General features: G+C 43.4%; 5 protein-coding genes across 5 annotated transcripts; all 5 read left to right on the forward strand.

The window, feature by feature from the left end:
- Positions 1–6,011: 6,011 nt before the first annotated feature.
- N7525_010067 (uncharacterized protein) lies at positions 6,012–7,317 on the forward strand (the record flags this gene model as incomplete). The annotated part of the gene is made up of 6 exons (XM_061214948.1): positions 6,012–6,123; positions 6,183–6,319; positions 6,371–6,453; positions 6,507–6,604; positions 6,668–6,788; positions 6,855–7,317. The coding sequence occupies 6 exons, from the start codon at positions 6,012–6,014 to the stop codon at positions 7,315–7,317; spliced, it is 1,014 nt and encodes a 337-aa protein (XP_061067460.1).
- A 365-nt stretch (positions 7,318–7,682) lies between these two features.
- On the forward strand, positions 7,683–8,190 carry N7525_010068 (uncharacterized protein; the record flags this gene model as incomplete). Its single annotated transcript, XM_061214949.1, has 3 exons — positions 7,683–7,883; positions 7,943–8,048; positions 8,120–8,190. The coding sequence occupies 3 exons, from the start codon at positions 7,683–7,685 to the stop codon at positions 8,188–8,190; spliced, it is 378 nt and encodes a 125-aa protein (XP_061067461.1).
- A 662-nt stretch (positions 8,191–8,852) lies between these two features.
- On the forward strand, positions 8,853–9,044 carry N7525_010069 (uncharacterized protein; the record flags this gene model as incomplete). The annotated part of the gene is made up of 1 exon (XM_061214950.1): positions 8,853–9,044. One exon carries the CDS (start codon positions 8,853–8,855, stop codon positions 9,042–9,044), a length of 192 nt encoding a protein of 63 aa, XP_061067462.1.
- A 1,614-nt stretch (positions 9,045–10,658) lies between these two features.
- On the forward strand, positions 10,659–11,579 carry N7525_010070 (transcription elongation factor DST1; the record flags this gene model as incomplete). The annotated part of the gene is made up of 1 exon (XM_002560345.1): positions 10,659–11,579. One exon carries the CDS (start codon positions 10,659–10,661, stop codon positions 11,577–11,579), a length of 921 nt encoding a protein of 306 aa, XP_002560391.1.
- A 460-nt stretch (positions 11,580–12,039) lies between these two features.
- On the forward strand, positions 12,040–12,567 carry N7525_010071 (uncharacterized protein; the record flags this gene model as incomplete). The annotated part of the gene is made up of 1 exon (XM_061214951.1): positions 12,040–12,567. One exon carries the CDS (start codon positions 12,040–12,042, stop codon positions 12,565–12,567), a length of 528 nt encoding a protein of 175 aa, XP_061067463.1.
- Positions 12,568–12,681: the final 114 nt, after the last annotated feature.

A 12,681-nucleotide genomic window follows, 5' to 3' on the forward strand; every position in this document is an offset into this window, starting at 1 on the left:
TTAGGATATTCACGAAGTAGAGCGGTATTAGATAAATCGAGGGGAGGACTCGCTAGTCTAAAGAGGTCTATATCGTCTATATCTTCGACTATAGGAGGGGGTAGTAAAGGGGTTATAAAACGTTAAGGAATAGCCTAAATTTTAGTACGAATAGGGTCTTTATTATATAGAAACGGATTACTATAGTAGTCGTATTTATTAAGAAAATCAATTAGGATATAATAGTTAGAGAGAGATTAAACTATACTACCCTAACTAGCAATATTAAGATTATAGGTAGGATTAGGAAGATCCTTTAGTGTTAGATTCTTATTAAAAATAATATTTCGAGAATAAATATTCTTCTTAGTGCGGATATTATATAATATATAGTTATCTCTTTCGTTATAAGTAATAAACCGAGTTTCTTCTATATAAGGATCTAGCTTTATAGCTCGCTTCTCTTTAGGAATTAGGAACTAGCACTAGCACCTAAAGGCGCGTAGATTAAATAAATCTAGCTTCTTTCTATAGAGAGCTTTATATAGCGATATACTAATACGAGAGGTATAAAGTCTGTTTATAGTATAGTTCACACTACTAAGAAGATAACCCTAGAGGTATTTTAGAAGCTAGTACTTAATTATAACCGCTATAAGGGGTTCTATAAGATAACGGTTTTTAATTTCGGTAACGCTATTTAGCTACTTTATATATAGGGGGGTAGGGTCCTATATAATACCGCGAGAAGAGAGATAGGTAGTAAGGGGTTTATACTTAGGAGTATTATTACTATACACCTTCTTTACTATAAAGGAGAATTAAGTCTTTAAATAGCCTTCTAGCTATATAAATTTCTCTATAACTTTAGCTCTAGATTTTAGTAAGAAGAGCTAGGTAAACCGGGTAGTATTATTAGTAAAAGTGATAAAATAGTGCTCTCTACTATAAGATATAATTAAGATAGGCCCCTAGACGTCGAGATAGATAAATTTACCGGGTTTAGACTAGATAGATCTAACTTTACTAAAAGGTAAAGTATAACCTTTTCCCTTAATATAGGGAGTGTATAGGAAAGTGACGCTAGAACCCGGCTTTAATATAATCCTATCTATATAAATTTCTATCTTTTTTATATAGTCTTCGCTAGTATAATATATATATCGGTAAGTAAGATCTATAGAGATAGTAGGGATAGTAGAACTAGGTCTTCGTACTATAAATATAGAGTTTAGCGAGCCGGTAAGAAGACTAAAATTATAGTCTAGTATAGTCTTAACCTTATTAATACTATTATAGTTTAACTAGTAGTGTTCTCTTTCGTATATAGTATAACTAATAATAGACTCTATACTAGTAGTATCTTAATACTTAAAAGTTATAAAGCCACTCTTAGTCTAGGTTCTAATATTATCCTTATCTAAGGTAGATATAGAAATCAAACTAGATTTTAGCTCTAGAGCTAACTATACCTTTCTTAACGTAAGAGAGGGAAGGGTATTAGTCTAATCCTAGTTTAAAAGTTATAGGATAATATCTCTATAGCCTTCGGTGTAAAAGATATCACCTATAGCTATAGAGATAGGCAAAATATATTATCTAAAATTAATAAAAATAGACCGATAAGGGGTTATATATATACTAGTACCGGAATCAATTATCTATCTAGTAGTATCTCTACCGGAATTAGCTATTAATCCTTCTTTAGATATTATATATACCCCCCTAGGGATATAAATCCCCCTAGGGATATTAGTTTAAAATAGTGTATTAGTAAAAAGGTTATTATAATAAAAGAAGGGGTCTCCCGAGGAAGGGCCTTACTAGGGAGGAGGAGTAGGGTAGATAGTATTAGCTTATAGTCTCTACTACTAAGATAGGATCGAAATCACCCTACTTTAGCTATTAACCTAGCCTATAATCTAACTAGGTTATAGAATAGAGATTTATTAGGGTTATTAGAAACTAAATTGCTACTATTAGATAGATTACTACTATTAAGGTTATTAGTAGATAGTATTAGTAGATCCGCTAGCTTTTAAATAATAGTTTCGGGTATAATAGTTCCTAAGTGTATTATATATCTTACACTAGATTAAATCCTTCTTATCCTTTTTATTTAAAGACTACTTATCTTTATTATTAGATTTAGACTTATTATTCTTCTTCTTATCTTTCTTAGATAAAGTATTAGAGTTTATATTCGAATTAGTATTCGAAATAGTAGATAAGTCCTTTATAGATATCGTATTAGCTAAATAGTTTAATAAACTAGAATTTAAAGAGTTTATAATATAATTAGAACCCTCTATTATTATAAAGTTATAATAAACCTCCACTATAAAGTTAGGGTCCTTTAAATCCGGTCTTAAATTTTAGATAAAGGTATAATATCGTAGATTGCCCTAAATAGCCTTAACGAAAAAGATTAAGGACTATATCTAGTGGCACGATAGAGTTTCGTTACTAGATTTTAAAGAGAGCTTCTTTAAATTTATATACGAATTCTATAGGATTATTATTTTTATATTATAAATTAATAAGGATCTTAAAGCGTTTAAAATTGCCTTACTATAATAAGGTGCCGTACTCCGTACGAAGGTACTTATATATATCTCGTAGGTTATTAATATTTTATATATAAGAAGTAGGAATAGCTTTAAGGGTACCGAAAATTTAGTTATAACAATAAATATTAATAGAATCCTACTTATTAACGAGGACTTAGTATTCCTTTATAAGCTCTTTATTCTCTTACTTTTGCTTTCGAATAAGCTCTCGGATAAGAGCTTCGGAGATAGGAATAGGTAGGGTATTAGTTCCTAAAGTAAGAGTAGTAGTAGTTATATTATACTAAGCTAGTTCTCGTAGGGTATCCGGAGATTTATCACTAAGGTCCGGTAGGGTAGGTTTAGTGATAGTGCCCTAGATAAGCTTAATATAGATCTTATTATTTCCCCGAAGGGATATATATAACCTATACTACTATTAGGCGAAATTGGATTCACCCTTAAGCTTTAGCACAATTTTTATGATATCGGATTCCTTCTATCGATCGAAATCGTAGGGAGTCGATATAGTGATAGTCGATAGGTATCGAACGGTTATAACGAAAGGGTGATAAGGTTAACGAACGGTCTCGGAACGGTCTTTAATAGTCGTAAATAAAGTAGAAATAATACAAATAGATAAAATCTAGATATAGATAAAATAGTGAGTTCTAATTGGTCCAATTAGAGTAAAATTGCTCGGAAGCGGGGTATAGATCAAAGCCTCGATCTGGAAAAACTCTGCTACGGGCCTATATAGAGTTTTCTTAGCGTGACGCAACTTCGCCAAGAAGTGAGGTAAAAACGGGGAATTGAAGCTTATTGTAAGAAAGAGGCTTCAATAACAGGCGCTCATAACCTGATAGAGACAGACTACAGAGAAAAGGTAGTGTGCTCTAGAAAATAGATAGATGCGTGAAGAAGAGAAGAAACTATCTACAGGTGAGCTAGCTAAAGTGTGAGGGAGCATGTGAGGAGGTCACGTGACCTCCAACACCTCTACCATTGACCGCTTTGCTATACCGCCTGCCTATTCCCACTAGTATAAACCGCGCGCGTAGTATACTAGTATTATACTACCCCTTTCCCCCCCCCCCCCCCCCTTTTTTTTAAAAAAAAAAAGCAGAGATTATACCGTACCGAGTGGAAGAGGTTCTTAGTGTGAAGGCTGGTATATTTCCTAGGTAGTTACTAGCTAGTTAGAAAATATGAGAAATTTTACCGGCAGAAAAAGAGTGGGGCCTAAAGTACTAGGGTGCAAATACTCATGCAACATGACTGTAGATATAGGGAACATTGAAGTTTTATTGTAATGTTCGGATAACTGCCGCCCCTAGAGGCTTTCAGGCATTCAGTCCTAGAAACACCGATAGAGTATCGGGATACGAAGTAGCTACGTATGTCTCTCACGGCATGAATTTGTTGACCAATACAACTATTGGACTCCAGGATATTACGTTGTACTGAAACGGTGGTGGTCAGAAACAACCTGAGTGTCACCATTCCTTGTAGTATGTATGGAAATGCTGGCCCTGCAGAAATATTCGCAGGACGGCCATCCTCACAACTTCCGCTCTATCAGATCGCAGCACTGACCAAGTCCTCGTTATATAGCCGTGTTATTGGTCATAAAGGGGCCTTACGAGACCACGCCAATCACTGCGGTGATGTTTGGAAGCCACGAGCGTCACACCGCTATTCGATATGATGATCTAGGTAGACTGTATATATGTATGCTCGGACGATAAAATTACGACCTTATATGCCAACTTGAAGGGATTTGTGAGGTCAGCAATTCATGTTTACCGGTAACTTATAGTATGAATTTTATACACGTACCGACGTGGCTGCTGTATGTATTCAATACGCGGTGTAATAAAATACGTAACGGGTTAACTTACCTGGCTTCAAGTGCTTGTAATTGCCGGGTGCTTGTAATTGCCGGGGAGAGCTTCACGGGCATGGCAAGAAAACTAGTTAGATGGATCATACCTAGGTAGTTTGCTATGTCTTCTTAACCGAATTAAGGATCGGAGAAGCCAATGATTATTGCATCACTAGTTATGAAAATAGGGAAGGCATCATTATTTGACAAATGTTCCAGAAAGTTATTTATCGCAATTATGATGTGACCTGGCCATTCCTAGCATAGCTATATTGTTGGGGGTAGTATCCTTAGGCCAGAACTGTCCTTCCTAGTAGTTTAGTGCTTGCTAGCTCTCTCTCTTACACCTCCCCGTGTCTCTTCTTAGTCTAGCAGCAGCCAATACCATTGATATTGCCTACATGTTTATTGCCTTCGATATTGATCGAAAGGCCACGCAAGAAGGAACGGAAAAAGTCTGTCATGCATTCCGAGCGAAGCCCACATAGAGAGTGAGAAGACGAGAGAAGGCGAGAGAAGAAGAGAGAAAGGAAGAGAGAAAGGAAGAGAGAGAACCCGCTATTTGGTCCTTCACCCATTGATGGCCTCAGGCATATTACAGATATATATGGCTTCTAAGTTCCGATGTTGGGTCATTGGTCATTTCAGCAGATGTCAGATGTTGTGTCGACTCTATGTTGTACTTTCTCGCGTATAATTATGCCGTCACATGCGCACCTCGAGGGCTAAATGACCTGCTTAGCCATGTGTATACGTCTGACTAGTTGACAGCCACACATTGCGCTATTGGACTTCAGAGTTGTTGAGGGCTACGATACTGGGGATGGGGAAAATCGGGAAGAAGAAAGGTGTGACAATGAATCTATGGACAGGAGGCAGTATATGAAGCCCCCATGAACAAAGAGAAAGGCAAGCTAGGCAAACTAGCAAAAGGCTCAGTCTGCACAGAGACAAAGACGTAAAGACATCCCATGTATGTCAACAAGAGTGGCCAAACCTTGCACCAATGATGAAGCCTCCTAAAGGTCCGGGTAATCAATCTGCGGCTGAAAATCCCCAATTATTGGGTTTTGCTTTTTCCATCAATCGAACAGGTCATTCTATTGGTTGTACTGCCACCACGATCAAAAGCAGATCCAATCCACTCCTAGCACAACATCTGGACTTTCCTGTTGTTGGGACCCTTTTTGTATAGATTCTATTGGATGGTGTGGCGTGATTCTCAAATCCAAGAACTTTTAGATAATGGAGGGTGCGAAATCAGCAAGGGATGTGGAAGCCTTGCCTCCCTATGTGGATCACGCTCAGCTGAAATCGCTGAAATCGGGAGATCTGCCGTCGAACTATAATGTAATTCGCCATTTAACCCAATAGGAAGATGCCGTGCTCCGTATTCTTGCAGTCATTGAAAGGGCTCAGAAAACCCCATCAGCCGGTTCTATCAAGTTTTGGGTTTATTTTTGCCCATTTGCCCCTTTTTTTTGGCCCCTTCTTGCTGTGCCAAAGATGTTTAACTGAATCTCTCCCGTCTTTGGCTTCGGTTGCCGCAGGAAGAATCCCAATACGAAATTGTTTGTGAGCGGTATCCAGTTCTCCAAATGACCGATCAAGATCAGGAGGCACTTGGTGCAAGTCCACAAGATGAAGAATGCATGACTAGGTCGAGTGGTCTCCAGATAGGAAAACTTGCCATCGGATCGCTTCTATTGGGTGAGTTGCTGCTTTCTAACAGGATGGCCAAATATCGAATGCTAATTCGAGTTGTACAGCTTGCTTTCTAGCAAATGCAGATGAATCCTTTGTCCTCACCACTGGGAGTGATGTTGCCTCGGCTCTCAATGCATCCAGCTCTGCGGCATGGCTCATCACCGGGTACAACTTAGGCTATATTCTTGCTCTTCCGATGGTAAGTTCCGATCGTCAACATTTAGAACAATAACTCACCACTGCGCTGCAGTACGGGCAAATATGTGATTTGACTGGGCCGAGGAAGGCAATTATTCTTGCTTTGACGGTATACGGATGTGGCTGTCTCATGACGTGGGTTTCTCCGATCACACCTTGAATGAGTTCATCATTTAACAATTTGACAGAGGAGTCTCGCAAAATATTTACTGGGCTGTAGCCGGTCGTCTCATTTCAGGGTTTGGCGGAGCCGGAATGAATGAGCTTGTTTCTGTTATTCTTAACGGTATGTCTGGCTTCTCCCGTTTACCTCTGGGGGAGACATTTGCTAATTCCATCTAAACGACAGAAATCCATAGCTTTGACCGCGTTGCCATGTTACGCTCCTATGTATCTACCGTATCAATTATTGGAGTTACCTGCGGCGCCCCCCTGGGCGCCTTTCTCACAAGCTGGATTGGATGGCAATGGTGAGCATCCACGACTCTTGCACTCGGTATACTAGATAAGCATGATTGCTGATTGTCTGATGCCAGGGCGTTCCTGATCCATATTCCATTTGCAATGATTTGCCTTACCGTCATCTCGCTTTCTCTTTCCCCAACAAAGCCCCCGCCGCTCACCTCCAAGTCATCATATGGATCGATTCAAAACTGCAAGGCCTCCGAAAATACCCCTCGCAAGTCTTTCGATATTTTGGGCCTCATTTTGCTGTTTATATCTATTATCTGTTTCCTCGCCTTTGTGCAACTCACCCAGGCAGACGATTTAGAAAACAAGTCAATACTTCTGACTGTTTGTGCGGCAGCGTTCGTTGGATGCTCTACGGCCTTCTATCTCAATGAGTCCCGTTGGGCTCAAGAGCCAATGATTCATTTCTCATTATTCAGTCCCAATAAACTTGGCCTGATATATGGTGCTCAGCTGTTACTCGGCATTGCACAATTTTCTGTGCGTTCTCCCCTTGCTTTCTCATCGGTTCAACTTGTCGGTGACTGATAATTCTCTTTTTGGATCGCAGATGACGCCTATTCTTGGAGACTATTGGGTCAGCGCTCGAGGATTATCTGCCTCACAGGGTGCAATGTGTTGGATACCGGGTACCACCGGGTTTGCATTGGGTTCATTGGCGACTGGCAAACTAATTCAAAAGTGGGTATTCCAGGATGAGTCCCAGCAAGCTCACCACAATATGGCATTTTTGCTAACATCAAGTTGGATCGATCAGAACCCATAAATGTGTTCGATGGACGATTGTTGGGTTGATGATGGCGATCTTAAGCTTCGCTCTGATACTTGTCCGATGGACTATTTTTGAACCTCAACTTTTCGAGATAATATACATTTTCCCAGGATATTTCGGCATGGGAATGGTCCTATCTTCGCAGTTTGCAGCTTTAGCTGCCGCAAGACCGGAGCAAAATGCCGCTACTTCTGTCACCACGTATTACTTCGCACAGCAACTTGGATTGATGACTGGTATTACCACCGTGAAAGCATTACTTATCAAAGAAATGAGACGTGGTCTGGATGTGACGCTGAGAGGTCAGCCTGGGCGCGCCGGGGTAAGGCCGAGGTCTTTTATTCCATCGCTATGAAGCCATTTTTCACTAATAGCGAGTAGTTGATCGACCAAATCATGAAACACCGACAGATCAAGGGCTTACTGCCTCCTGCACTTGCAGAACCGGTGCGCCTTGTCATACAAAAATGTTATTACGTGTCACCAGGTAAGCACTCCAGGGCTCTATTCATCCAGCTTGAATGTGCCAGCACCATACTAACTAGTATACTATCATAGCCACTTCACTTGTCTTCTTACTTCTCGCATTTTTCATTGTGCTCAAGCAAAGGGAGATTAAGACGTTCTGAGCGCATAAAGCAGAACGCGACAGCCATGTCCCGCCACGGGCCTCGAGGATCTCCCACCCTTTGCAAGTAAGTAATCGGGTACTTGACGCAATATGATGCCGTATGAAGATTTCGGAGTATGCCAGGTAGGACGGTACAAGGACAGGCGTCGCATTGAAGCTTCTTATTGTGAGCGAAAGAAAAAGAAATCCGCCCCAAGATTGTTTTATCATTGTATCAGAAAGGTTTGAAATTGGGAAGTCAATTTAGTTAATTGTATTTAAAGCTGAAATTCAAGTATCATAGAGATAATTCCAAAAGCTGCACCTGCGCTGTGTCTTCTCCTGATGTCTAGTAATTCTGCGTTTCGTTTCCTCGTCCATTCCATCGAGTTGCTTGTTCCACTCCTTTACCACGTCAATGTAGATGCGAGGCAAGGCTGTTTCTTTATTCTGCCATCCCCACCACCCCACAGTCCAGTTGCCACCCTCTGCCAAGGGACGTTCAGCAGACGGCAAAAAGCCATTAGAGACAGAAGAATATTGATGCTACCAGCAAAGAATGGGTCAGTCCGGTCTTTTCGAACCAACAGTTGACCAAAATATGCACATGGGCTCCCGTGCAAGATTGAACAGTCCTCACCCAGGCGTCGATAGCCTTATGTGGAACACGGATGAAAAATTATGCATGTCGAACAGGCACTGGCAGAGTATCGAATTGAGAGCGATGTTTGCGCTGTTGGGCTCAGCTTTAAGGATCTTTTTTGGTGGCCATGGGAGAAATTGCCCAGCCAGGCTTCAGACACGAACCAGCTGGCATTGTTCGGACGATTGGATCATCCGTCGGGGGCTTCCTGCCAGGAGATCGAGTGGTAATTTTTTGGATATCCTTTCCCGGGCAGAATGGGCATCTCGTGCAGCTACAGTCGCATCCATTTGGATCTGGCGATTAAGATACCCAAAGTCTCAGCTTCGAAATTGCCGGACTGCCAGTCATCTATGGAACAGTGATCTATTCCTTGACTCATTGCTCGGATTCGTGCTGGTGATAAGATCCTGATTCACGCTGCCTCTGGTGGCATTTGGCAGGCTGCGGTTCAATACGCAAAGGTGAAGGGAGCCGAGGTCTTTGTGGCTCTGTCAGGCATCAAAAAGAAAGAATTCATCATGAAGATATTTGGGATTCCTGAAGACAGCGTCTTCTCCAGTCGTGACTTGAGCTTCTCGCGGGGAACCAAGCGCATTTCCCCTAGAGGTGTTGATATTGTTCTCAACTCACTGAGCGTCAAGGTACTGCGGAAATCTTGGGCTTGCGTTGCGCCATGATTGCAAGCATTGCTTCGATGAGTTCACTCACCAACTTTGGTTGAAAGCATGGGCTCTCAATCATCCAGTGGCATTACAGACAGGCATCTAACCTTTTTTTATTCATGTAGCAGTCAGCCTCCTTTTATATCACTCTTTCTGCGTATCATTTCTCGCGAGTTAAAAGAACCTATGCATAGACTTGGTACCTAGGTAGCTCCTCTTAGCTCTCATCTTCTCCATCATCTATCCTCCATTGCGTTAGCTAATACCATTACCTTTGGTTTATGTTATCATCCTTAGGAGATAAATATCCGAAAGACAAAGATGGCCGTGCTCTTAAGCCTGTCTACACGTGACGCCTCCATGTCTGCTCGCGTATCGAGGGGTCATACAGGGAGATGGAAGAGACTCGTTCTATTCAAACTAGCAAAGCTAATGCCTTTTATAGACTGCACAGGATGGGATGATCCCAATGGGGTTCATATACATTTGCAAATTGCAAAAATAATTTCCGAAAATGGAAAGGCTTGGCGCAAACTTCGGACAGCGCAGCTCATCAACTTCCCTTTACCTTGTCGCTTTTGACATATCCCATCTACCATACCTGTCACTCCTGGCGCTTCCATTGCCGTCGCCTTTCCGCTCTCTGTTCTCTTTACAGGTCCCATCTCGCAACTCTGTATCGTTGACGCGACCGTGAAATATCCCCAGGTGAGTGCTCACGCAAAACACCCCTCACTACATCTTGTTATTGCGCAAATACCCATTACTTCTTTGGTGTAATGTGCATGGCAGCTCTCATTTTGTTGTTTCCAAGTTTCTACGTTTGTTTTTGTCGAGTTTCCGAGAACAAATGAAGGAGAAGGTGGACACGTGCAAATTGGCAGCGTACCACCTTCTCCCGCATGAGTCTCTATAGCGGGGTTTTTTAGAAGCCATGCTTTGTGTGACATCCGGTGAAAGCATGTGTGCTCCATGATCAGTGATCCTATAGGGACAAATGTGCTTGCTGTGGTTTTGCAGAATGCGCCGGCATCCGGGGCCTATAAAGACCCTGCACTCTAAGCCTTTGAAATGACATACTGACAGTTGTGGCTCATAGGTCGCCTATAACTTTCTTTCCCGGTCCTCTATTAACCTCGTCAAGCACTTTGGTCGCGTTATCCCTCTACCCCGCATACCATGGCGATGGACGCCAAAGAGATTGAAGCTAAGGCCAAGGCCTTGGGCAAGGCCGCGACATCGAACGAGCCTCCAGCCGTGATTCTGGGCCTCCTGAAGGATATCCAAACCGGGGTCCGGGCAACCGAGGACCTCCTCCGACAGACGCGCATCGGAATCATCGTCAACAAGTTCAAGCAAAGCAAGTCTCCGGAAGTCGCGCGGCTCTCCAGCGAGATTGTCTCCAAGTGGCGGACCGAGGTGAACAAGCAGAAGCAGGGTGGTGGTTCAGCAGCCAGTCGGGGCTCGAGCGGCTCTCCGCGACCAGCGCAAAACGGTACAGGGGCGTCCACCCCAGCCGCTGCTACACCCTCCGACAAGGCGTCGAAGCTGTCCGTGCCTCCGGATAAGCGAACCTGGAAGGCAGACGGGGCGGAGATCAATCACACCGGGAATCGAGTGCGGGACAGCTGCACGGGGCTGATGTATGATGGATTATGTGTTGGGTCGACCGAGCCTCCGAAGGTTGTTCTATCGCGCGCCATTGCAGTGGAGGTTTCCGCCTACAAGTACCTGGGACCGGAGACGAAGGAGGAATACCGCACGAAGATCCGCAGTCTTTTCCAGAACCTGAAGAACAAGTCCAACCCGAAGCTGCGTGTGCGTGTTATCGAGGGAGAGATTACCGCTGATCAATTCGTGCGCATGTCGCACGACGAGCTGCGCTCTGTTGAACAGCGTGAGGCGGATGCCAAGATTCAGAAGGAGAACATGGACAAGGCTATGGTTGCCCAGCAGGAACGCAGTATCAGTAAGAGTTTGCAGTGCGGCAAGTGTGGCCAGCGCAAGGTTACCTACACCGAAGCTCAGACTCGTGCGGCTGATGAACCGATGACCCTGTTCTGTACTTGTCTACACTGCGGCAAGTCCTGGCGGCAGTGAGCTCGGGGGGACGTTCGGGAGCTGCGGGAGCGGAAATGTATTATTCTTGGGACCTGGTGTTTCTTTCTGCTTTCCTTTTCTCTTTTTCGTGTTTTGATTCTTTTTTATCAAGCGTAGGCTGTGAAAGCCGACGCTGGAGTTCTACTGTGGGCCTTCGATTTCTTCCAAAGTTTCTTCTCTCTACATCTGTTTCCCTTCCGGGAGCGAAGCTCGTCTGGGCAAATAGAAAACATCCGTGAGCTATCTACCAAAATCCAGATATCCCAATGATCGATCGCAGCATTTGAAGTCTTACCTCCATAAATAGTTGTTGCGATACTACCTAAACCGTATGTAGATATCAACAAACACAACGTCACATTTATGTCACCACCGCCGCTATGGATCAGACCTCCATATATCCAACCAATCCTCCCAATAATCACATCAACACCTCGCAAGCCATCAAGGATTCCCCAACATGATCACACGCCCAGATCTCCTAAAACCAATCCATGCCTTCCTAGAAGCCCTAACAAACCCAAACCCAAAAGACCCCAATCAACTCCTCTCAACCTTCACAACTCTCCCACAACCTCTAGTCCACGAACACGGTCTCCCGCAACTAGCTCCCTTTCTAGGTCGCCAATTCACCGGCCAGGATGGGATAGCAACTTACTTCGAGCTTCTCTCCTCCCTGCTGTCTATCAAGGACATGGTCTTCGAGCCCGAGGAGAGCTGGGTGGTTGATGCGAGCTGTATGGCTGTTTCGCTGCGCGGGACGGCAACGTTCGTCTGGAAGCAGACGCAGCAGTCATGGGACGAGACGTTCGCTTATCGCATTAAGCTTGCTGCTGATGGTGGTGGGTCCGGGGAGACGGGGAGGTTGGCGGTTTGCGAGTATCATGTTTGGGCGGATACCGGGGCTGCTTACCTTGCTAGATGCGGGAGATTGGGGGATTTAATGGATGGTGATGAAGATTTTGAGCCGGAGGAGGGGATCGCGTAAGAAGATATATAGGTAGATCAGCCAAAAGCCAAGATACACCCCGGAGGTAGTACCAATCATTAAAAGGAGTTTCATTATCTGGGAGATTTTTTTCTGGTCTACATAGCGTCCAGG

This window comes from Penicillium rubens (assembly GCF_028828025.1).
Source record: "Penicillium rubens strain IBT 27055 chromosome Unknown utg000004l_segment0_segment0, whole genome shotgun sequence".
Lineage (NCBI taxonomy): Eukaryota > Fungi > Ascomycota > Eurotiomycetes > Eurotiales > Aspergillaceae > Penicillium > Penicillium rubens.